Source organism: Brachyistius frenatus, unplaced genomic scaffold, assembly GCF_029030835.1.
Source record: "Brachyistius frenatus isolate BFR_SWC_R1_liver_20210118 unplaced genomic scaffold, ASM2903083v1 Contig_4, whole genome shotgun sequence".
NCBI lineage: Eukaryota > Metazoa > Chordata > Actinopteri > Embiotocidae > Brachyistius > Brachyistius frenatus.
The window spans coordinates 1,257,501-1,282,660 of NW_027210603.1; the positions used below are offsets into that span (position 1 = coordinate 1,257,501).

Here is a 25,160-nt window from a genome sequence, read left to right on the forward strand (position 1 = left end):
TCTCAGCCTGTCACCTAGCAACAGTGAAAAAAGTGGATCACCCAGGGGGCGGGTCGTACTTCCTGTGGTCTGGAAGTTTGCCAGCGTCTCGGTGCACATGGGAAACACGGCGAACTGGCTCCTTTTTACTCTGTTTTATGGAGTTCAGTTTTAAATTTTTTTTGTTCCAAACATCTGGTCTCATCAGACTGAAAAACAAATGACACCAACACATGATGGTGGTCACACCCTTGTTACACCATCGCTGGCATTCCTGCCACAACAGACAGGCAGTCAGTCTGGTTATTAGGTCAACATCGCAACACCGGATTCATATGACTTGCAGTATATCCTCCCACAATCTGGAAGCTGGTAAAATGACATGTTAGATATGAACCAATAGAAGGAGAAAACACAGTATTTTGACTGCACACTGTAACACAATGACCACGTTATCAGGTGCTGGTAGACTGTTGCACTCCGTGCTCAGACGGCGGCTCGCAGCACGACTGTGGGGCTGATAAGCAGCTCAGGGCCAGACGGATGCAGCTCCATCCTTATATAACTTCACTGACAGGACCTCGCTCTACTACCACTTCAGGGGCAGTAAAACATGCAGGCTGACCAGAATGAAAATGTGTATCTAGACTTTGCCCCCTAAATAGTATCTGTAGTCATTACTGGCAGCAGAATTGACCCTCCTCTCTGGATGAGGCCTTCAGTTAATGCTTCACCGAGACATCAGCTCAATTACAGATGTTGAAATCTGTGTTTTTGGGGCCTCGTGTGCAAAAGATAAACAAACAAAAAAAATCAACAGCAAACTTCTGTGATGAATGTCGAGGATGAGCACCAGCAGCCGTCGTGTCTCACCTGACTGGTTTTTGCTCGGTCCTACTGGACTGAGGGGGCCATTGCCGAATGACGTCAGGCTGTCCCTCCGCCCACCGCTCCGGTGGAAGTTGCCATAGTAACGGTTCACCAGAATCTGTCTCAGAGCCTCGCCCTGCGAGAGGGAAAAAAAAAGACAAAAAAAAGACAAAAGGGGAGGGAGGATGCAGTGATGTGATGTCAGTGAGAGAAGACGTTGTGTAACAGGGATAACGAGCATCATCAGTGATGTGTTCTGCTTTTCTCCGCAAAGACACAAGAACCTGAGAAGATGACGGCCCACCTGCCGTTACGCCCTCGCTCTGTCCTGTAACGTTGAATTAGAGAAAAATTCCTCAAATTTCTATGCAGGATGAAAAAAAACCCATTCAGGCACAAGAGGAGGTTTGTTGTTCGGCGCCCACGCGGCTGACATCGTTGTGGTTATCATGGCAACGGTGACCCTGCGTAGTGACAATGTGAGCCTCTGGTTTTTACTTCGACAGACCTCGGACCAGCCCTCCCACACTGTGACTCATCCGCTGTCGAGCAGTCGGCGGCACGACTCTGCCGTCGTTATGGCAACCGCGCCCGTATCTACCTGACAGACCTCCCATGGGATAAAGTGAGGGAAATGAAAGAGAAAGGGGTTTGTGTGTGTGTGTGTGTGTGTGTGTGTGTGTGTGAGATGATGTGCAGATCATTGTCAGCTGTGGGTGGTCCTTGGTAGACGACAGCGGCATTATGTAAGCGCCGTTCTGCTCCAGAGGTCAGGATTAGGTTACGTAGGAGGTGTGAAGAACAGCATCCTCATCTTTTTATTGGCAGGAGGTTAATTTACTGTGTTATCTGAGCATAAAAGCAAAATTATCAGTCAAAGTTAGAAGATTAATTCCTTGATGGAGAATCCCCTTTTTCTTTTAAGTCGTGAGTCATCGACAGAATCATTCAAGACGTCATCTTAACTGTCAATACAAACTTAAGTACCAAGAAGAGGCTGGGGATTATTAAATCATACAGACTACAAATTCCTACAACACCTATTTAATATAATTGTTAATCGTCAGAGATTTCTCGTTTGGGAGATTTATTCAACACCAAAACAGACTTAAACAAACTTGCTTGCAAAATCATGTTCTTGTCCCAGAGATAATAATTATTTATTGATGATCTCCAATATATAGTGTTACTTTGAGACATCAATAGCTCCTTGAATGGACCTGCCTGAGGACCTGTGAAGTCACCGGTGTGCCATAAACATCATTAGAAAGAGAGTGATGGGAGGTAAATATGTTTTTTTTCTTTCATCAGTTAAAGAATAGATGAGATTGATCAGCTGAGTTTTACTGAAGGAGAGTGACAGGAAAGACAAAGAAAGCAAGAACTGGGTCACAAAAGGGGTAGTTTTTAATATTTAAAACTTGAGCGTTGGAGTTATGAGTGAAGTTGCCATGCGGTTAGGAGTACCTACCCTCTTCTCGTCCTCCAGCAGCTTCTCAGGCTGGTTCTGATCCAGCTGCTGGGTGCAGTGGGCGGTGCGAGTGCAGCGGTCCAACAGATAACAAACACAGGGTTAGTGTTCATGCAGCACAGAGAGGCCAGCTGTCAGGTAAACAACGACATCATTGGCTGTTTCAAAGTGGCCATGCAAAAAGGTGCCGCCGTGCTTTTTACCGCTCGGTTCAGAAAACAGGTGAGTGTTACAGCCGTGCAGGGTTTACAGTGAGAGGCAGGAGATGTGCACAGTGGTGACTATTAAAGAAAGTTGATTTTACAGCTTTATATTCAGGATCGTTGTCCCGCTGAATGATGACATATCGTCCGCTACGTTTTGATGCACTGGGCTGAATCTGAATCTGCAGACTACTTCTGTTTATCTGCAACCATCCTATTGCTCCTGTCAGCTATGAAAACATGAATAGGTGGCAGTGCGCCCGTTTCATTTCAGTCGTCTGAGGTTTTAGTTGTGAAAGTCTTCTTCTGCTGATTGTTGACCAGGAAACACAGACGTCTTCATTTTTGCTAAATATTCTCACACGTTTTCTCACAAAAATGTGTAACCGTCCAATTATTTCAATTTTCAATTAATTTCAAAATTACAGTTCAATATTTTGGAAAGATATGCTTATTCAATTTCTTGAGTGAGAAGACCAATACTGACACCACTGTTTCGTTAATATAAACTCTTGGCTGAGCCTTAAGACTAAAAACGGGGAGACAGCGAGTTTGTCTCTGCCTAAGAGTAAAAAAACAAAAACAAAACCATTACCAGCATTTTTAAAGCTCAGTAGTTAAAGAAAAGGCTCACAGTTATATAATTTTGCCAAAAACAAAAGTCAGGTGTCCATATGAGCATTTGTGCTGTTCACACTTTTCATCAATTTGGCACTTTGTAAAGTAAGTTCAGAAGAGTGTTATATAAATAAAGTTTGTTATCATTATTATTACTGAACATTACAAATTCCTTATTGCACTTCTGTGATGGGGAATATAGGGAGTCAAGTCAAGAGTTTATTTTTTGTTCAAACTTCCACTGCTTCCCCAGATAGTTGATTTTTTTGAGTGGTGATAAAAAAAATTTTTTTTTTTTTTTTAAAACAGGAAAAGAAAACAAGGTTTTCATACTAAAAGAGCCTGTAAGTATGAAATATATTAATTTCATTTGAGTATCAGACAGCTGAAACTTCATCTTATCTTGTGAAAACATGTTTTCACACAGAAAGCACCAATGAAACAGATCTTTTCATGTTCAGTATAAACAGGACGAACGATTACAGTAAGCAGCACAACTATAATTTAAAGAATTAAAAACCATGAACGTGATTATTTCTTGGCAGACCAAAGGTGACTTTGTGGACTACTCATGGGTTTCCAACAACTCTGAAGAAAGCGAACAGGTCTCTTTCCCCAAATGTCAAACTCTCTCTTTAATATTTTAGAAAAACTGAACAGAAACTGAAATCACACTGCGACTGTCAGTTAGAGTCAGGAATGAGTAGAAGTGAAGGGGAGATCATCTCAGTTTGTTCTGAGGAAGATGAAACCAAAGGTGATACAGAGTTTTCCCTTTTTCATTTTCTAATCTGCTGTGTGTTTTCGGTTTTAAAACTCAGCACTAGCACCTCAAATGTGTGTTTAACGAGGGAAAAAACGAAAAGACACTGCTTCAATTACCTTGTTATGTAAAAGGACACACTAGGATGGGCGGGAGAGGGAAAAAACAGAGGCAAGGGGGCGATGGGGTTAGAGTTACATAATCACTCCAAAAGGAACCAGGCCACTAAACCAGTGACACAGAGCTGCTTACAGAGGCCATCTGTCACCAAAAAACACAGAGGGCAACAATGAGAGACCGACAGAGGCGGGCCGACGGAGAATAACAAACACACTGAGGAGATTTACAGGATTTGACAGTTTAGATCGCCTGTCAGGCAAAGTCAAGGGCAAAGTGTACCGTATACGTGCAGTTTGTTTAGTTTTTTTTAGCAGCCGTGACTTTGATACAACCTTGATAAGCTCAAAAATTAAAAATTAACTCGTGCTGAACAGAACAGAAGCAGAGGTAACGAACTCCACCTCGGCTGAAGCACACAACGACTGACAACGAGGTTTAATGTGAAATGAGACGGACAAGATCTGCAGGATTTGAAGTTACTCAGAGAAAACATGATAAATATTATGAGGTCGACTGAAGGGAAGCTGTTTAACACTTTAATAAACAGTCTTGCACAAGCTGTTTAACTGGGTTGAGACCTAATGACTTGGAAGGGAGGAGCTTATTGAGCTTTGCCCGTGAATTTTACACTGATCTGAGTCAAATCAAAAGCTCTGAAAATATTCAGCATGTAGCCGGATGTATCAGAAAAGATATGAGACAGTTTCTCTGAAACAAACCAAGACTGCATGTGCAATTGCTTTAAACACACTAATACCGGCTCAAGTACATCCTGGATATCACGAATGTAGCATGGCTAACATGGTGGTTATTTGGTAATTGCCCTGACAAAAGACGGCCATGCTGAATCCCTTATAGAACCAAACCGACGGCCTACAGAGCCCACAATTTCCACACATGACATCTTCACCCCTTTAAGAAATGCTCCTCAAACTCAAAAATCTTTCTCTCGTTGAAATAAAAAATAAAAACAGGACTTGTTTGGACCATGAATTTTCGACTAGTTTTGCAGATTTTTATAAAGAACATAAACATATATAAACGTGACCCAGAAGCCCAGACGCCTTCTCTGGGCCCGAGCTCATTTAAGATGGACTGAGGTGAAGTGGAAAACTGTCCTGTGGTCTGACCAATCAACATTTGAGATTCTTTATTGGAAATCATGGAGGCAGCATCCTAAAGAGGAGAGGGACCACCCAGCTTGTTATCAGCGCGCAGTTAAAAAGCCAGCATCCATGATGGCACAGGGATGCATTAGTGCACATTGCATGGGTGGCTTGTTCATCTGGGAAGGAACAATTAATGCTGAATGATATATTCAGGTTTTGGAGCAACATATGCTGCCATCCACACAATGTCTCTTTCAGGGAAGGTCTTGTTTATTTCAGCAAAACAATGTCAAACTGCATTTAGCATGTTTTACAACAGCATGGCTCCGTAGTAGAAGAGTCCGCTGATAAACTGGCCTCCTGCAGTCCAGACCTGTCACCCACTTAAAAAATGTGGTGCATTATGAAACGGAAAATATGACAAAGGAGACCCTGAACTGTCGAGCAGCTGAAATCCGATATCAGGCAGGAATGGGACCACATTTCACTTTCAAAACTCCAGAAACTGCTCTCCTCAGTTCCCAAAGGTTTATAGAGTGTTGTAAAAAGAAGAAGTGATGCAGCACACTGGTAAACATGAGCATGTCCCAACATTTTGGAGACGTGTTGCTGGCATTCAAAATAAGCACATATTTTTCATATAACAATAACATTTCTCCATTTCAACATTTGATGTGTTGTCTCTGGTCTATTTTCAATTCAATATGGGTTTGTGTGATTTGCAAATCATTGCATTCTATTTTTATTTACATTTTACACGGTCCCAATTTTAGTTTTTCCAGTACCTTCGTTGATGAGCGAAAGGTTTATGGCTTAACCTAACACTTGTCAGCCTCGACTTACTTAACTTGGATTTTCAGTGACACGACCTATAACTCACTTTTGACAAGCACAACAGCTGATTTGATCCCAGCCGCAGGCAACATAGCGGGGCATCGAGATCAGCAGCAGGTTGAGGGGTCGCTCCACGCTGCAGCCTTCACAAGTCTGTGGACACTAGCTCCACCGTCACCACATCAAAACCACAAAGCAATATGCTGATCAGAGTAGAAATGTGCAGCTAATCAGCCTAGTCCTCACCACAGACACCGCAGAGTAACCCTTCACAGCTGCCACATCCGCCCCGGCTACACGGCACTCAAACTGGAATCTCCCCGGGGCAAACCCCTGATCAGTCTCTCACCTCTCACTTCAACTCCACAGAAACGTAAAGCGCCCCCACACACACACACACACACACACACACACACACACACACACACACACACACACACACACAGTTTCGTCCTATTTTTTTCTGAAAGTGCGTAAATAAACATGTCTTTGTGTGTTTGCAGGTTGAGGCTGAGTCATGTTTAAACCAGCAGTGAATGACATCAAAACTGGGGTTTACCACTCAGCTGCTTGTTGTGTGCGGACAGAAAGGCCAGACTAAATCAAAAATAAATAAAATAAAGACTGCACTCTTTCATTTACATTGCAGCCGGCCTACTTCTACACCAGAACTGTAAAACTAATTTCTGTCTTGACCAAAGAGGTTTAAAAAAAAAAAAAAAAAAAAAAAAAGAAAGAAAGAAAGATAGAAAGAAGAAAGAAAGAAAGAAAGAAAGAAAGAAAGAAAGAAAGAAAGAAAGAAAGAAAGAAAGAAAGAAAGAAAGAAAGATCAGTTTATGTCTTAAAATCTAGAAAATCAAAGAGAAGATTGTTTTTTCCTAAGTTCTGGGCCTGAAACATGGAGGTGAATTGGATGAGAAATGTCTCACTTTAAACACGGAGGACTTGCATAACTGCTCTGACTAGACCACACACGCATGAGGCCAGGTGAAGAGGGCGGCCTGAAAGTAAAAAAGCCCAATGCTGTGTATCCTCAGCTCCTTACATAAGTCTGACAGTCAAAGAGCGATGAATGGAGCTGATAATCACCTCTCTGACATTTAGCAACAGGGCGGTGTGCACGCATGCACACACGCACGCACGCACGCACGCACGCACGCACACACACACACACACACACACACACACACACACACACACACACACACACACACACACACACGCCGGGTAGGTTAAACACACATCTCACGCTCTTTCCATTTAAAAAAAGTAAATAAAATGCCTTGATAATATTGTGCATTAAGCACGTGACCCACAAAAAGCATGTTTCCTGTTAAACAGGCGCACGCATTCATCCTTTTCTTCTTCTCTTCGCTATTCTTGCTCTGCTGAAAGATCAACAGAGGACACAAAAGGCAGCGACACACTTTCATAACACGTCTCCGCAAACATTTGCAGCCAACCCCCCCCCCCCCCCCCCCCCCCCCCCCCCCCCCCCCCCCCCCCCCCCCCCCCCCCCCCCCCCCCCCCCCCCCCCCCCCCCCCCCTTCATTAAGTTTACACACACACACACACACACACACACACACACACACACACACACACACACACACACACACACACACACACACACACACACACACACACACACACACAGAGAGAGAAAGAGAGAGAGCGTGTGAGTGTGTCCATGTGCGAGAGGTTGTGAGGGGACGTAAGGGGAGTATTTCAGGAATCGTGTCACGATTATTTAACGGGGGCCAAAAGGGTAAGAAGATATGTGAAGATTGGCACACGGGAGGAGAAGTTCAGGTTTCCCCTCGACGCCACCAGAGCTGCTGCAACAAACAACCCCCCCTCGTCCTCTACACCTTTTATTTAAAACTTGCATTTAAACACACACACACACACACACACACACACACACACACACACACACACACACACACACACACACACACACACACACACACACACACACACACACAGAGGCAGTGTGGGTAAACAACTCTTCCACACTTTTATTGGCAATTACTGCTGAAGGTCACACATCAGCAGCGGGGCTGAGTTCCAGGAAGGAAAAAATAAAAAGCCCGGTTCTTATGTAACCTCAGCCCGGAGTTGGCAGCGCCCCAGGAATCGTGCAGCTCGCAGGCAAGGAAAACTAGGACACCGCCTCAATGACTGCCACAGCCCCACACACACACACACACACACACACACAGCCAGCACACGGTCACAGTGACCCCTGTTGGTGTCTGGAGGAGATGCAGGGGAAACACCCTGCAAGGAGAGGCGAGCACCTGAAGGAGGGGATCTGGCTTTAATGGGTTCACCATCTTCATCCTCTTTTTCATAAAACCATAGAGGGGGGAATATTGTGGGGCTTTTATGGGGCTAATGTGAAAAAGCTATTTTCAAGTCAAATGTCCTTACATTTCATTTTTAATGTGTGCCATCTGGTTGTTATATTCTACACACCTTTAGCCTCCTGCATTCAACTATCTATATGGTAACTAGCTAATATTCATGTTACATGTTTATTAATTTACTTTAATACGCCTTTGCTAATGATTATTTCTTTTTTGTGATTTCATGTCTTTTATGCAAACCGTTGGTTTGTGAACGTCCGTTATGAAGCCTCCAGTTCGGGTTTTGGCTGTCGCCATCTTTGCTGTTTTTGAACTGATTGGAAACCTGAGGACACTAAGCCCCGCCCACCAATAGCAGAAGGCTGACTGCACCACGGGCCTTTCCAATCAAACAGACACAAATCCAAACATACAGCTTTTTAAAGGCCGAATATCTAATTGGTGATGGAATATTTTTCAGATGGACCACCAGAAAACAAATAAGAACTTTAGCTAACAACACCGAGATAACTCGTGAAGAAAAATGATAGACTTTGGATTTGATGAGAGACGTTGAATGGGAGTCTATGGAGCCGGAGGCTTTTTGGAGCCGACCTCTAGTGGCACTCGGTGGTATTGCCGTTTCTGGCACTTCCGCATCGGCCTCATTTTTCAGACCTGGAAGCTACGAACACTTTTATATCCAGTCGGTGCTGTTACATAGTCGTACTTTCATTTTGACCCGTGTTAGCCTGCAGTCACTTGACCTCTCGTTTCACATCTGTTTTCATGACTCAGTGTAAAACCAACACGAACTTAAAATATAAACTAGATATGTGACAACAGGGCTTTTCTATGATGCACGTTGGCAGACAGTTGAGCATGTAAATGTGATACAAATGAGTCCCCTTGGAAACTCGGGATAAAACAAATGTGTTGAGCAACACGCAGTCAGCCACAGCACACATCTCCCGGCCTCTCTCTTTCTCACCGCTTTCAGTTGATCTACACACCGCTTTACAGCAGATAATATAGCAGGTGTTTGACACCAGATTGAGTCTACCGCAGGTCGTTACCAGCTGCACCTAGAGACCCCGCTAACTACAACACAGCCACAGCAGCCTCTTCCACTACCGCTGCAGAGCGACTAACAGACAGGAGCTCAGGGAAACGAGGCACGAAGACAGGAAGAAAAAAAATGGGAAACAACCTTAGGCATATCCATCTCATCATCAAAGGCCCTGAGCTGAAAGAAAACAAAAGGTTTAAGGAGTTAGATAACAACACAGGAAGCAGGAAGTTAAAGCATAGGTCAGTGACACGTTAGCTAACCGAGTTAAGCGCGTAACTTTAGAGGAATAGTATTTGTGAGTGGATGCGATCCAAAGTGAGCAGAAGTAGTGCAGAAGTGAGTGTGACAGCACAGACGAGCCACTGCCCTTCAGAATAAAGGTATGCCTGGTCGTTGGTGTGTGTAGGGATGCAAAATCACGTGAAACAACGATATGGAAATATAATATCATATTATCAATATCATATTAAAGAGCATTTTACATTGTTTCATGTTGCTGTTTACGTGAGACGACTTGCATGACGCTTTTATTAGTTTTGCGCTTCAGTTTTTCTTAAAGTATCGAGGAATGACCTTCTGGGTGAACAAAATATGAAGCATCAGAAATCCCTTTAAAATATACAACGCTGCATCACAATGCAAGACTAAACAAGGTCTCTTTTACTTAAGATGTTCCTGAAAAGTTGACTTTTTATTATTCTCTTACAAATCCCAGCAGAGTGAAAATACACTTGAAAAAAACCCACAATGAGAAACAATAAATATTGAATTCTCCAAAACTGTAAAGTGTATGCGAGTCAAACCACGCCGGCAGCGTCTCCTACCTTCTCTCCATAACCTCGGTCCTTCGTCATCATCTCTCGAAGCGTCTGCAGGACTTTAATGCACAGTCTCTCCTCGTTTTCCTCCAGCAGCTGTTTGGTGTGTTTGATCAGCCTGCCCATGCACAGCAGGACTTAAGTCTCATTTTTATTAATTACCTTTATATGTCAGAATATAAATGACATAGATATTTGCTTTGCTTACTTGCATATAAAACCTCCGCTCTCACACTTTTTGCGGGACTCTGTGTTTTCAGGAAAGAGCAGCTCGGGCCGATGCAGCACATCCACCAGAACCGACAGCTCGGCTTGGACCAGCGGGCGCAGACGGTCCTCGAGAGCGGACACAATGTCCTACGTTAAAAAACAAAGAGGCGCCATTTAATATTATATTTGCGTGAATTAACCGACACAAACAAGCACTTAAAAACCCTCAGAGACTGTATACCTGCAGCCTCTCGATGATGTTCCTGTAGTCCCGCGATGCCGTCACCACGGAGTCCCTGCGGGCCGCGTTGCGAGCAGAAAGTCTCCAGCTCATAGCCGTCTTCTGTACGATGTTGTTGGATTTCACAAACAGGTTGTTCACCTGGTTGTCCAGATCCACCGGGATGGCTATCGCTCTGCCTTTGGCTGGTGGGAGCACACAGACACACACAAAAAAGGTAAGAAGACAAATACACACCTGCTGAATAAAATGGACTGATTCTGACTTTAAAACAGGGTTCCCATTGAAATGCTGAAACTCCACGAGCTCGAACGAGCAGAACAACATGCTATTTTATTCCCAAAACGTTTCACTGATTACAATTGCTGCAAATTGTGATCACACACAACTATACTTAGAAACTTAGAAACACTGTGCAATTTTTTTCCCCTAAATGGGAACAATTAGAAGCCGGCATGTTTCTTACCGTTGCCGTGGCAGCGAAGTGCTCTCTCTCTCTCTCTCTCTCTCCCGTATTTTATAGATATAAAAGTAGTTTTACAAACTTTACATTCAACTTTTCTGTCGTGTGTTTTTTATCAGTCAGTCTTTGAAGTCTTCAATTTGGAGCCAAAGTTCTTGAAATCTACATTTTCCTGCATGTTTGCCTTCTTAAACAGCTGCAAGAAAAGAGGTCTCTTTACTGAAGTGGTGACGAACAGAAAGGTGATAAAACCACTCAGACAACACGGGAAACGATTGAAATAACAAAAGACTACATGGAAAATATTTTATTTTGAAATAAAATGCAAACAAATTCCCTGATATTCCAGGAGTTGTCCCAAAAAAATTATCAAATCCTCCGACCGTCCCCGTCTGGAAGAGAGTTTTTAAAACTCCCTGAAACTCCCTGACCTGTGGGAACCCTGTTAAAAGCGGGAATTACTCGAGGTCGATGATGAGTGTTGAGGAAGGTCCTGATCTTACCAACATCAGAGAGCACTTTGATACAGCTCTCGACCGAGCCCTTCTGGACCGGGATCAACCAGTTGCAGTGGTAGACCCTGAACACAGCCTGCAGCAGCTGCACGAAGACGGGCTGCCTGGTCTGAGAGGAGGACACCAGAGAAGGAGACAACAGATTGTAGATTGTGTAAAAGTCCCTGGATAACATGACCGACACCCATCTGTCATCTGTAGCAGCAACAATCTCGGCCACAGCCGTCGTGTTTTAACATCACACACACACACACACACACACACACACACACACACACACACACACACACACACACACACACACACACACACACACACACACACACACACACACACACACGTCCTCACAGAGCTGCAGTGAGACCGGCGTGCTGACTCAACAAGAACCAACGATCCCCGAGCACAATCTCACCCAGCGAAAACCTCTTCTACGCTTCTTCCTCGATAAAACACTTACATTTACACAGTAAAACACAAGGTGAGGATTTTATTTTACATCCGACTAAAACTTCTGAACACCAAAAAAACTCCGGGTTTTTTTCCTGCTGAATTAAATTGCAACAAATACCTGGAATATTTTCACCAACAGAGACGCCTGCAGCAGAGGATCCAACAGTGGAGAAATAAAACATGCATGGAAAATAATCAAGATGGAAAATACACATACTTCACAATATAATGGCAAACACTGACTATTTCCATTAACTGTTGAAAGATCTCTTCTACAAGTAAAAGGAAACGATTATTCAGGACAACAGGAAGCCGACAATCACAGACTCACTGCTCATAACTTGGTAACGTCAGATTATCTCTACAAGACCGGGACTAACGGATCTCTGCTGAACACGTACAACCGGGAAAACATTCCTTCTCACAATGATGTTAAACAGCAGGAAGGATTCCCAGAAACTCGGAGGGGAGCCGCTGATTTCACCAGCTAAGGGAAGCGCTGAATATAAAAAGCAGAGCATTGCTGGCTCTAATATAAATGTCAGGCTGCTGAATGGGAAGCTTCTACGCTATTTGTTTAAGATGACACGGGGCAGTTATTCTATCTGTACTTACATTCCTTTTGACAGCCACCTAAAGCATGACACAGACTGTGTACTAACGGGCTGGAGGCAATTACAAGTAAATAAAAGATGGCAGTCATAACGAACGAGTCGAGACAATGACGAGATGATATCTACTTTAACTGAATTATAATTACGGCATCGTCCACGTCTCTTTCACCTGATTTGAATTAGGTTGATAGTCACGTGTATTTGGCATGTTTAAAGCCACTCTTTATGCTTTTTACGTCCTTCACATGGTGCTTCACGCTGCAGCTGTTAATGCGCCGTGGCTACCTGCAGGCTCGTGCTCTGGTCCGAGAAAGGCGAGCTGAAGAAGGTGGTTACGATGCTCATGATCGTCTCGGTCACGTAGCGCTCCAGAATCGTGTCGGCGTGCTTACGGTCACTCGTGTTGTTGCACACCTGAACGGGAATAACAGAAACGGCTCTTACTCTGTTGTTATGATATACTGCGGCTCTCATTTTAAAGTAAGTATGGTGATGCTTACTCTGCAGATGTCGACCAGGAAGTTTTCAAAGAGTTTCCACATGTGGTTGGAGGTGTAGATCTCCTTCATCTCCACCTCCGTGTCCACGTAGCAGTGGTTGAGAAAGTTGATGTAGGCGATCTTCACCTGGAAGAATATCATCAAGGTTATTGTAAAAACATGGTTCCACTCAAATGATGGGTAAATACTTTAGTTCTCTTTGTCGTAATTTAAAGTGAAACAAACTTAAAGACTAAAACATAGAGAATATGTCACATTTATAAAAGTGGAACATGGAACCGGACAAGTTATTAAACTCACACATCTAACTGCAAAATATTTTTGTCAATATCTTGTTTGATTATTACTACTGTTAATGTGGTAATGCAGAAAAGAATGGAATATCAATTTGTGAAACCCTGAATTAACATCAAATCAAATGTATTGCAGGTGATCCATATCTATAAAGTATCTAATAATAATAATGACAACAATACATTTGATTTGTTTAGCGCTTTTCAAGATACTCAGATACTTTACAGGTTTAAATGATCAAATAAACACAATAAAAGTATAAATTACACAACATTAATCAGCAATTAAAATCTGCAAATTAAAGTAAAACAACATAAATCACACATTAAAAGTGGCTCTAAAAAGGTGGGCTTAGTCAAGCAGTGACACACATCTTAATATCTTGGGACACCTGCGTATATTTTTCTAACATTTCTAGTGCCGAAAACTATTGTATTTATGTTATTTACCTAATTTCTCAGTGTGCAAGTCTCTGCTGTGTTTCTGTCCTCTGATCTCTGTGTGTCTCACTGTAGGCGGAGCTTAAACCTCTGCTGTGTTTCTGTCCTCTAATCTCTGTGTCTCACTGTGGGCGGAGCCTCCGCACCAACAGAGCAACAACCAAGTTTGCTTCATAAATGTCTCCCCAGCCATCACCTCCTACACGTGTCTCTGCATGAGGACTGGACTCACCTCAGGGATGCAGTCTTCATGGGTCACCACACGCACGATGTCATCCAGCGGTAACAGGGAGTTGCACTTTATCTCGGTGTAGACGTTCTTGCCCTCCGTGCAGACGGCCAGCAGCTCCACCAGGTGGATGTGGTACATCAGAGGGCTGTTCTCGTCCATGCGGTCCCGCTCCGATCGCATCATCTGGACCAGCGTCTGGAAGGAGGCGCGGTCGTTGTAGAAGACCAAAACATCTTCGCCGGCGTTCACCAGCTACAGGAAGGAAACGGATGAATACGCGGGAACATCAGGAGACGGCAGCATAACTGAAACACAGACAGACGTAGTGAAGGCCCGACCTCGGCCATGACGATGTCTTGACACTTCTTGATGAACTTGTTCTCTGCTTTGACGATCGTCTGGAGGAACTTGAGGTACTGGACGTTGCGGCCGTGCGTTTCGATGCAGTGGACGAAGTGCTGAACCACTCGCTCGTTGATCTCGCTGCACAGCTGGAAGTTGTTCATGAAGATATGCTGCATGGTGACGGCTTCTAAGATCTGTACAGAAGAAGAAAAAAGAGAAGCAGAGCATGATGTTGTTTTCTATAATAGTACTGTGGGCATGAAGTGGTGCGCTATGCGGCAGGCCGGCTCACCCCCGGGTTGAGGAACAGGTTGATGTGCTTGTGGAGCAGAGCTTGGTTCTGCTGGTTTCCGGCACAGAAGTTCTGCAGAAACTGATGAGCTAACTTCATGATATCCTGCATGCGTACGTCTTCTCCCTGGAGGGGAAAACGGATGATGTGAAGGTTTGTCCGCTTGGTAGACACATAAAAATATACGTCACTAAAGCACATTTCGTTGGCACCTTCTCATAAGGAATCTGTAAGAGCTCAAGAACCACAGCGTGAGCGCCCATGTTCCTCAGCAGCCTCTGCTGCTGCTTCCTGCTCTTCCGACCCGACAGACCTTCTTGAACACACAACCTGCTCAGACGCAGCAGGATCTGTGAGAGAAGAAGGAGAGAAAATATAAAAGGATAAGACGTGTGGAAAACAGTTTCATTGGGTGCGAATACTGACATTCGGAAACAACAACAACAACCTCCAAGCTCGCTATGAAAAGCTAAAAAACTGACACCACGTGGTGGACATCAGTCTGTCCAAGTAAGACTACACAACAACATCTTCAAAGTGTGCGGATAAGAAATTAAAACCATACGTTAGTATAGTCAGAGAGATTGTTACCTCCTTCACCACCCTGTAGTTGTAACTGCTCGTGCTCTCTGGTTTCTTTGGTTTGTCTGTCCCCCCCGAGTCCCCCTGCAGAAGACACCATCACAGCGTGTTAGAGACCGTGACCTTACTGTGGTGGCTGGTGTTTTTTTTGTGGGGGGGGGGGGGGTTCTTCTGACATGGAACCTACTCTCACCTTTTCATGTTCCGTCTCAGCGGAGAGCACCTCGCCTGCGTCCATGCCCTCGTCCGGGCCCTGCCTCTTGTACACCCACAGCTCCGACTTCTCCACGATGGAGCGCAGCTGGTCCAGGTCCGACTTTATCTGCTTGTAGTTCTCCACGTCTTGGCTGGTGACCAGCAGCTGGACCTGTTAACACAAAAATTTGTTGCAATACGGGGTGAAGAGCAGACAAACAAGGGAGCAAAATGTTACTGTGAATGCATTTATTTTTATATTAATGAACAGTGTGTGTGTTACGGATGATCAGAAAATTACCTCTGTTTCTTATTATTTATATAATAACTATAAATATTTCAATGTTTTCCATCTACTTAAAGTGTTAAAAGTTGATAATCCTGTCTTAAAAGTGATTATAGGTCAAAATTTAAGAAAAGTGCACCTCCATTTATCAATCAATCAATTGGCGCAGTTTTTTTCAACAAATTAAAAGGAAAAAAAAAACACAATTTAAAAAACACTTTGAGACCAATATACACAAGACGATAGAGATAATAGAAATGTAGAAGATAGATTAAAAGGTAAAATAACAATAACTGCAGCAAAATAGAGTGAAATAATAACTGAAAACTAAACAACAAGAAGAAAAAGGATGATGAAGCTGTAATGATAAAAAGTAAATAATTATAAAACGAATAATAATAAGATAAAGGATTAGATAGAATACATATAAATACGTGTATGTAAAAGTAATTAAAAGGACAATGAGAGGTATGATAGTGTGAATAGAATCAGGAAGGAAATTAAAAAAAATTAAAAATAAAATATATATATTTTTAAACTAAATATAATAAAATGAAAATATCTGAAAGTGCCATTTTAATTAAAAGAAAGACAGAAGAGGTACGTTTTAAAATTTAGGTTTAAAAATGTCAACACTTTTAGTCCGGCATTTTGGAACAACTAAAAGTTTTAATAGTAATTGCTTTAGGTCTGATGTGTGCATGGCGACTGTTAATGTACCTGTTTAAATGCCTGCAGGACCTCCTGCCTCTGGCTGAAGTGCCTGAAGAGCAGGTGCAGGGCTCTGGACACCAGAGGAGGGTAGTCGTGCATGGTTAAGTGGAGCAGGACCCTCAGGAAGGTCCGCCCTCCGTGATCGTCCAGGTCCAGAGGGGTGTTCTCCTCGCTGCACAGAAAACAAACACGCTCGCATAAAAACACTTCCTCCTTCACGTTTGCGACTCTCTCTGAATTTAAACGGAGATTACCTTCCACCAAATATCCCCTCGGCCTGCTCCTCTATGTGCTCAAAGTCCAGAGCTCCTGGAATCAAAGAGGTCTTTAACGAACACGTTCAATCGGCCTCACGTTCGGGTTATAAAGCTGCTTTACGTGAATCTGACCTGGCATGTTGTTGGGTCCTTCCACCGCTCCACCTACAGATAACTCACTCTGAGAATTACTCTCATCAAACTCCCTCTTGAAGATGGACAGCAGACAGGAGATCCTGTAGTCCAGGCGCACGTTGAGGATGAACTGCAGGACGGAGCGCAAAAATGACACACATAAACGTGCTGTTTCTACTCTCGGAATAAGACTAGTATGAAGGTTTTACCTGCAGGATCTCGATGATCTTGAGCTTGGTGTCCATCACCAGTATGTCCTGCTTCTCAGGCTCAGTCTGGGTCTTCACTGTGTCCCCGTTCGAGCTGTTGTTTGAGGTCGTAGGAAGGAAACCGCCTCCTCTGAGGACCACCTGGGACATCAGCTCTCCGACGCCGTGGATGGACCTCATCACGTTACTGCCTGGGCATGCGCACACACACACACACACACACACACACACACACACACACACACACACACACACACACACACACACACACACACAGAGAGAGAGAGAGAGAGAGAGATCAACTTCATGTCCATCAGATTCATGTCCACTTACCGCCAGAGCACTCGTACCTTTACTCTCGTCTCCTTTGTCCGTCTTGTCGAAGGGGAAGATGGAGCTGACGTGCACACAGTCCAGGATGGCCAGCAGGATCTTGGTGAGTCTCAGCAGGTCACTGAAGTTGTAGAAGCCGAAATAAATCAGGTTTCTGGCCAGATTCACCACCTGAACGCAGGAGGGAGGCGTGTTAGGGAGCGTTTCGCTGACATCACCTTAAAAAACAACGGTGACGGGAGCGTGATTATATAACGGACGGACCTCGAAGGTGAGCTTGTTCTTCTCTTTGTCTGCAAACGGGAAGCTCTGACACACCACGTCTCTCAGGTAGTTCTCAACAAACTCCATCGTCTGTGAGAATCGCTCCTTAATCTCATCTTTGGAGGTTCCATCGTTGTCGTAGCTATGACGACAGGATGAAAAACGGACAAATGAACGCACAACCCGAAAGAAGAGCAAACGTGCGAAACATGTTTAATAATCTCATCTAATTGGTCGATTGTCGTACTCGTCGATGGCGATCTCCGAAGGGATCTCGGACCACAGCCGTGCGTATTTGACCGGCGTGACCTGCTCCTGAGGGTCTCGGTCCACGTGCATGTGCAGCATCATCCGACAGAAAGAGGCCCGCAGGTCGTAGGGCAGGTCTTCGTCCGACATGCATCGCAAGATCAGGTCGACGTCCAGCTGCCCCGAGATCTTGTTGATCGCCAGATACTGACGGTCCAAACACATCCTGGCGAACAGGTTCAGCTGGTACCTGGAGTACACACACACACACACACACACACACACACACACACACACACACACACACACACACACACACACACACACACACACACGTCAGACTTACATACATACAAACTGCTACAGTAATCAGCTCCACTGGCATCATCTCACGGTAACTAAGGTGCAGTACTCACCTGTAGTAGCTGATCACCTCCTGGTCCTCCTTCTGGCCCTCCTTGGCGTCCTGAGCCAGCTCCCTGATGCTCTTGCTGCGGATCTCTTTGTTGCTGTCCTTCCAGAACAACCACACCTCCTCCTCGTCCTCCTCCGACTCCACCGAGTTCTCCCCGAGCGGCGCTCCCTCGATCTCAAACCTCGACAGCACCAGTCTGCACGACGTCGAGGAGCCGATCGGGAAGAAAAAGCATTCAGGGAGATTTATTTTTTGTTGTTGTTAGCATTTGTGACGAATCATTTTGACCTGTTATCATCATGAAAAGTATAGAATGATCACAGTGCACATGTATTTGTCATCTTTCAATAGATTTCACTATCTCTGCAATTTAGAATTATTTTAATCGAATTAATTGTAAAATGCAAATCTACAATCAAACTGGAGAATTGGCAAAATCAAAAGGTTGTATAGTCACAAATATATGAAACAAAAGTAAATATCAAAAACACTGTCAATTTATTTTTGTAGTTGTAAAACTTTTGTAAGACATGTTTGAAGCATTAAAATAAGGGTTAAATTCATACAATATTTCTATACAATAGCAAGTAATTTATTTTTTACTGGATGGTACCTTATTTGGTTGAGAAGCAAGTGAAATTAATGATGATGTTACACACTGCTAATTGGCATGCTGATGGAGGGGGGGGGGGGGGGGACTCACTTAGTCTCTATGAGGATGTCTCCATTAGCTGGATCCAGCACTGCATTACAGATGAGCTCCTGTGTCACAGGGATGGACTTATTCATTGACACACACAAGTCTGACAGGTAGTCCAGGAACCTGGACACACACACAATGCAAAATTCAATCATCTGTGAACTTTAATAATAAAGAAAAACCTCATTAGATCAACTGTGCTGATCATTAACATCCTTCTAAAGTGTCTAATGGACCACAGTAACATGTCTGATGACAAAACACACAATCACAACAGACCGTCCTTAAATACATTACTAACACACACACACACACACACACACACACACACACACACACACACACACACACACACACACACACACACACACACACACACACACACCTGGGCTCCCGGTTCTTGCGGACCAGGCTGACGAACGTGTCGATCTCTGCGGCAGTAATGTGCTTCTCCAGCAGCTTGCGGTTGTTGTGGAGCAGAGCCGTGATGGTGTCTTCCGCCAGGACGTCGTAGCCGATCTGTTTCTGCATGAAGCGGAACTGTTTGGCGATATACTCCTGCAAGACAGACAGACAGACAGACAGACAGACATCATGGCATGACTACACCCTGAACGAGAAGTACTGAAAATCTGTCCAAATTCATGTAGATATCAAACTCACAGCGACCAAAATCGAAACAGTTCTTTGTTGAGCCAAAGTCAACATGTGGAAAGAAATTTGAAAAAATTCCCTCCAGGTGAATTGTGGTTACAGTGACCTTGACCTTTGACCTCTGCCCTCCAAAATCTAATTAGCTCATCCTTGGTATCAAGTAATTGCTTTTGCCAAGTTTGACAGAATTCCCTCAAGGCCTTCTTGAGATATCGCGTTCACGAGAACGCGAAGGACGAACAACCCGAAAACATAACTCCTCCAGCGATCACCAGCGTTGAGCGATAAAAACGCCACTCTTAACTTTGAACTTTTATCTCTTTACGCTCTTTGTTGAAGGCATAACCTTCTTCCGTCGAGGTCCATCACTCTTATCTACTGATATGGGTCCTATATTCAGCAGAAGATTTGATAAAAGGATTTTGAAGGTGAGCTTTACAGAGTATTTTTTCTTCTGATTATCATATCAGTGTTGCTGCAGAACACTTTCCTCTTTCACATCGCGCTTAATCAAGAAAATTTGGAACGCACCTTTAGAGAAGTGGTCAAATAAACCCGTGTCATAAAGTGCCCGGTGTTCATGAAGGTTTTTTTTCTAGGTCTGACAAACGATACCTGGTTCTTGCGGTAGTCCTGCTGAGAGTGACGCAGCACCCTGTAACACAGGCGGCAGATGTGCCTGAAGGGGGCGTGGCGCTGGTCGGCCAGCTCCTCCAGCCGCAGCATCGGCCCGTCGCCGCTGTCTGTGAAGGGAGCCTGCAGCAGCTTGAAGATCTGCACACAAGGAGGGTGTTGTGACAGTTGTAACCATACTGAGATTGAAGCTAAAAGGAACACACTGATACAGATAGCAGAAATAGAAAACATGCCTCCCTGAAAAAAAAACCCCAAAAAACAGTTACAAAGATTTGAGGAGGAGGTTAAAAAAAAAAAAAAAAGGAGTTTAATGAGCTTCAAAAAGTTCAGAGTGAGTTCAAAAGGTTTGACATCCTGTGATAGAACAATACCTGTTTGAGAATATTCTGTTCTCTCATGAGTTTCTGTCGTTCCCTGTTGGGTTTGTTGACCATTATCTCCAGAACATCCTGTCCGTTGTTGGGAATGTCCACCACGAAGAAGACCAGATCCTCCAGGAGTTTGGTAACCGCTCTGAGTAAAAACATAAATAAAAGCATGAACATTAACTATCCTGTCAGAAATGTGTAATCCTGCCCCTGAACATGTATTTTATACCTCCTCTCGTTCTGCGTGATGGTGCCTTTTTCCAGCTTTCCAGCGATTGAAGCCAAAACTTTACTGGCATCGTTGGCAAAGTCGAGATCTCTCACTTCCGCCGGGGAGACGGGCACGATGGCAAAAGCCTCTTTGTCCTCTTTGAGCGCAGACGTGCCGATCTGAAATCAGAAAAGATATGTACGAGTTTGGCATCTGTGAGAACAATGAGAGATATTTATTGATTGCAGGGCGACTCACAGATAATATTGTAATATTACAAAATATTAATGTACAGCAGGCAAAGAGGAACGATGCACAAATCTCGTTTCAGAATCATTAAATCTCACAAACCCAAACAATATTTCAGCTCAGGGTCATGTACAGTTTATCAATGATAACTGTCACTCACCCGCAGCATGACGGGTTTCTCCTCCTCCTTGTCGATGGGTTGGTTGGTGCTGTGAACCCACGTGTTGGTGCACAGATGTCTGAGGCGCACATACGAGTTTCTGAAAAGACATTTTCATGTTTCTTTTTATATTGTTTTTGGATCATAAATGCTATGATGTACATATGAACTCATAAAAAATGGTGTTGTTTGATATGAAACGCATTCATTTCAATCAAAGCTTGCTAATACTACCAATATTTGCAAACAAACAGCAGCATTTTTCTTCTTAAGGATCCCTGAAATGTTAAAATACATCGCTGAACATGAATCAAATATAAAGCCACACGTGAACACAAGCCGTTTGACTTCATAACCACGTTGCAAACCAGTGGTGCGGTAAGTATTCAGCTCTTCTACTTGAATAAAAGCAGCAAAAATCAAATGTTCAAATACTCAATTATTAAAAACTAAATTTACCGCCTGGCATTCGTATGCCTCGGCTAACCACGAGAGTTGCAGTTTATGAAGGTTTGTGCCACATTTGAAGAGATTTCCTCAAGGCGCTCCGGAGATATCGCGATCACAGTGGGAAACGGATGTGAACGCATAGTGACCTTTGACCTTTGACCACCAAAATCTTATCAGTTCATCGTTAGTGCAAAGTGAATGTTTTTGCCATGTTTAAAGAAATTCCCTCAAATTCTTGAGATATTCACGGGAATGGGACAGACGGATGAGAGGGACACGAGGTCTTGTCGACTTTGAACTTTGACCTTTGACCACCAACCTCTAATCAGTTCATCCGTGAGGCCGAGAGATCGATTGTGTCACTTTTGAAGAAATGTCATCAAGGTGTTCACAGGATTGTGTCAAATAGAGCTCACAGTTACCCTAACCTTTGACCTTTGACCCCCAAAATGCAATCAGCTCATCCTTGGCATCAGGTAAATGGTTTTGCCAAGTTTGAACAAATTCCCTCAATGCGTCCTTGAGATATTGCGTTCACAAGAACGGGACGGGCGGATCAACTCCTAATAACAGCTGAGAGAGAAACAAGAAGCACAAAAACTTGAAGCTACGATCCTGCAGCCGGATCAACCGGGAGCTCACGTGACCTCTTCACACCTACGTGACTGAACAGGTTTCTCAGCTTTTCTCCTGAAATTTACTGTAATTCTGCGAGTTGTTTACTTTGGCACTGATGTGAAAGAAATCTGTCTTCCACCAAACTTGCACAAACACAGGAACACAAGTGGACCGTGACAGAACCATTACCCGTTTCCTGCAGGTCATTGGTGAGAAACTGGATTTGCACAAGCAGCATTTCTTATGAGTAATAATCAGTGAGCGATGCTGCCACGTTAATGAGAAACATCATACGAGCACTTAACGCACACAGTGAGATGCCTTTGTGTTCTGTGGAAACTCCCTCCTTGTAATGTGTTTGGTTTCCCATGGAAAGAGTGACACACCGGGAGCCGGCCCACCAGTTTCTCAGCTCTACTTTATATCCCAGTGGGTCAGAAACAAGTCATACCTGGGCACCAGCGAGTCCCCCCCCCTCAGGGTGGTGGGGTCCAGCTCAAATATGGACGAGATGTCGTTCCCGTCAGGAACAGACACGAGTGTGTACATGACTTTGTCCTGGACGTTTCTCAGACGGGCTCGCAGGGCTTCTTGCTCCGAGTCGAGCTGGAACGAAAAATTAAGTCGGATTAGAAACATAATAAAAACATTTTTAAATATATTCTCTTTCAGTAAATGACACGTCAGTCGCCGAGGACAGGCTACTACTAATTGAGTGGAAGACACTGATAATGAGTGGATGTGGAAATCTCTGTTCAAAGACCCCCATGTCGCAAAAGAGCAAAAGTATGAATTTTCCCAGTAAACTGTCACAATTTGAATTTAATAAACTTGTGATGAGAACCAGGAAAGACTGAAGTCTAAAGACTTCATCAAATCAGTGAGATCTTTAGATGCACACACAAGTTGCATCATGTTTCTTTAATTTTTCAGATTTGGAGAACTATCATAAATATAATGAAATTATATTTCATTATATGAAATATTTTTGTTTGCCATACTTGAGTAAAGTAAATCAGGAGCAGACCAGCTGGTTCACTGCCTGGACAGCAGATGTGGACAGCCAGCGAAGCCGCTACAACGACATGTATCCATGGTGTGAGGCTTCCACCTGCTGGTCACTGAAGTGTAATACCTTCACATTGTGCAAATGTACAGAGCCCTCTACTGCTGGAAATGGAAATAATTAAATATAATTTATTTCAAGCAACATTTACTCTCGTGATTTTCATCAGTGACCTTTTTTTAACCATTTACTCCACTTCTGCTTCACAGTCGTAGCTGTTTGTTGAAGTCGTTCTGTATATCAGATCATCTCAAACTTAATTCTGAAACCCGACATCTACAAGGAAGGTTTAAAAACCATTAGACAACAATAAATCAGCCATAAACAGAGTTGACTTGTCAAGGTTATGCATCACTCACTCAACCAGTGTTTCAGCACGGCTCATTGTACTTACTGAAGAGCGTGACTCCAGGCACTCCTCCTCATATTCTGGGTTCACCTGCAAGATAACACACAAGTGGTTTATAACCTTGAATAAAAATGAAGTCCAGATATTGTCTGGAATACTGTTGTAATATAATATAATATAATTATAGTTTGAAAATGCAGATCTCTAAAGTCACTGAGTGAAGTAAACAGTGAGTATTTCTGGCTGATCAATACTTTCTAAAGTGTAAATACCTCAAACACCAACTGTAGTAATCAGAGTTCAATCAGAGTTCATCAAAACACACCGATTTATGATAATTATGTGCCGTCAGCATCACCTGGCTCTCACTACTTTCATTTAACCCCCCCCAGATTGTGTGTCGCACTGACCTCTGCAGCCAGGTAGTGTCCGGTGGCCAGGTGTTTGAACCTGAACAGGCTGTTCCAGTACCCGGCCCCCCCCCGACACGGATCATGCTGTACCACCTGACACCAGAGCACACGGTGCATCAAACAGGTGATAAACAACCTTTATTTTTTTTTACAGCTACACTCTTCAGAACATTCAATCAGCAGGAAGGGCTCTAATAATATCCCCGCTCACCTCGATCTCCCATAAGGCCTTGCTGCTGGTTGCCGAGGTAGCCGACTGTCGTCCAGTAGTGCGAAGAAAAACGTATTGTTTTTTCCTGTGATCGTCACATGTGAGGAATTTCTCCTGCTCCGCGTGGAACAACCGCACCACGTCTCCCTGGAGGGAAGAAAAAGCATCTGTTACTGCAGGAAATATTTGAACTGAAACTTAAAATGTTGTCCCAAAAAATTTAAATCTTATTGCTAAAGCCACAAAATCTCTGGAGAACTCGCTTGTGACTAATGTGGACGGACACCTGTACACTGTACATGACGCCGAGCTGAAATATTGTTTGGGTTTGTGAGATTTAATGATGACTAGTTTTTCATTTCTGATAGTGAACAAACATGAATTCAGTTTATTCTCTGCCAAACATTTCACATTTTAGCTTCTTGGCATTCCTCATCTTCTTCTCTATCTTTGGCCCATAATGTTGAGTAACAGATAAAACAATCTAATTTGTAAGAAGCATGTACTGTAGTCTGATAATACAGAACTGGGAACAAATGAAACCAACCAGCCCACTCAGCTCTGAGGAGGAACTTTATGCAACACCTGCAGTCAGAAAAGCAGCACAGAAAACCTCTATAAGAAAAGATATT

At 43.6% G+C, this 25,160-nt stretch overlaps 1 protein-coding gene and 1 long non-coding RNA gene across 2 annotated transcripts in view; one reads left to right on the plus strand and one right to left on the minus strand.

The window, feature by feature from the left end:
• The window catches only part of LOC138626718 (inositol 1,4,5-trisphosphate-gated calcium channel ITPR1-like), a 74,817-nt gene that overhangs the window by 25,828 nt on the left and 23,829 nt on the right, over positions 1 to 25,160 (minus strand). The window contains exons 9-41 of the mRNA XM_069708591.1: positions 24,529 to 24,675; positions 24,315 to 24,410; positions 23,950 to 23,994; positions 22,941 to 23,095; positions 21,422 to 21,521; positions 21,031 to 21,191; positions 20,805 to 20,946; positions 20,413 to 20,571; positions 19,529 to 19,701; positions 19,147 to 19,266; positions 18,445 to 18,639; positions 18,027 to 18,278; positions 17,780 to 17,921; positions 17,533 to 17,686; positions 17,183 to 17,373; positions 16,971 to 17,103; positions 16,836 to 16,890; positions 16,588 to 16,753; positions 15,580 to 15,753; positions 15,396 to 15,470; positions 15,017 to 15,154; positions 14,805 to 14,930; positions 14,506 to 14,706; positions 14,168 to 14,419; positions 13,202 to 13,327; positions 12,987 to 13,115; positions 11,626 to 11,746; positions 10,660 to 10,844; positions 10,417 to 10,565; positions 10,215 to 10,326; positions 9,529 to 9,564; positions 2,321 to 2,368; positions 853 to 985 (exon numbers count right to left, since the gene is read on the minus strand). Of these exons, the coding sequence (XP_069564692.1) occupies positions 853 to 985; positions 2,321 to 2,368; positions 9,529 to 9,564; positions 10,215 to 10,326; positions 10,417 to 10,565; positions 10,660 to 10,844; positions 11,626 to 11,746; positions 12,987 to 13,115; positions 13,202 to 13,327; positions 14,168 to 14,419; positions 14,506 to 14,706; positions 14,805 to 14,930; positions 15,017 to 15,154; positions 15,396 to 15,470; positions 15,580 to 15,753; positions 16,588 to 16,753; positions 16,836 to 16,890; positions 16,971 to 17,103; positions 17,183 to 17,373; positions 17,533 to 17,686; positions 17,780 to 17,921; positions 18,027 to 18,278; positions 18,445 to 18,639; positions 19,147 to 19,266; positions 19,529 to 19,701; positions 20,413 to 20,571; positions 20,805 to 20,946; positions 21,031 to 21,191; positions 21,422 to 21,521; positions 22,941 to 23,095; positions 23,950 to 23,994; positions 24,315 to 24,410; positions 24,529 to 24,675 (4,591 nt within the window). The remainder of the gene's footprint in view (positions 1 to 852; positions 986 to 2,320; positions 2,369 to 9,528; positions 9,565 to 10,214; positions 10,327 to 10,416; positions 10,566 to 10,659; positions 10,845 to 11,625; positions 11,747 to 12,986; positions 13,116 to 13,201; positions 13,328 to 14,167; positions 14,420 to 14,505; positions 14,707 to 14,804; positions 14,931 to 15,016; positions 15,155 to 15,395; positions 15,471 to 15,579; positions 15,754 to 16,587; positions 16,754 to 16,835; positions 16,891 to 16,970; positions 17,104 to 17,182; positions 17,374 to 17,532; positions 17,687 to 17,779; positions 17,922 to 18,026; positions 18,279 to 18,444; positions 18,640 to 19,146; positions 19,267 to 19,528; positions 19,702 to 20,412; positions 20,572 to 20,804; positions 20,947 to 21,030; positions 21,192 to 21,421; positions 21,522 to 22,940; positions 23,096 to 23,949; positions 23,995 to 24,314; positions 24,411 to 24,528; positions 24,676 to 25,160) is intronic.
• Positions 2,447 to 6,559, plus strand: LOC138626830 (uncharacterized). Its single transcript, XR_011311323.1, has 3 exons — positions 2,447 to 2,542; positions 6,219 to 6,340; positions 6,471 to 6,559. It is a non-coding gene; the product is annotated as an uncharacterized lncRNA (long non-coding RNA).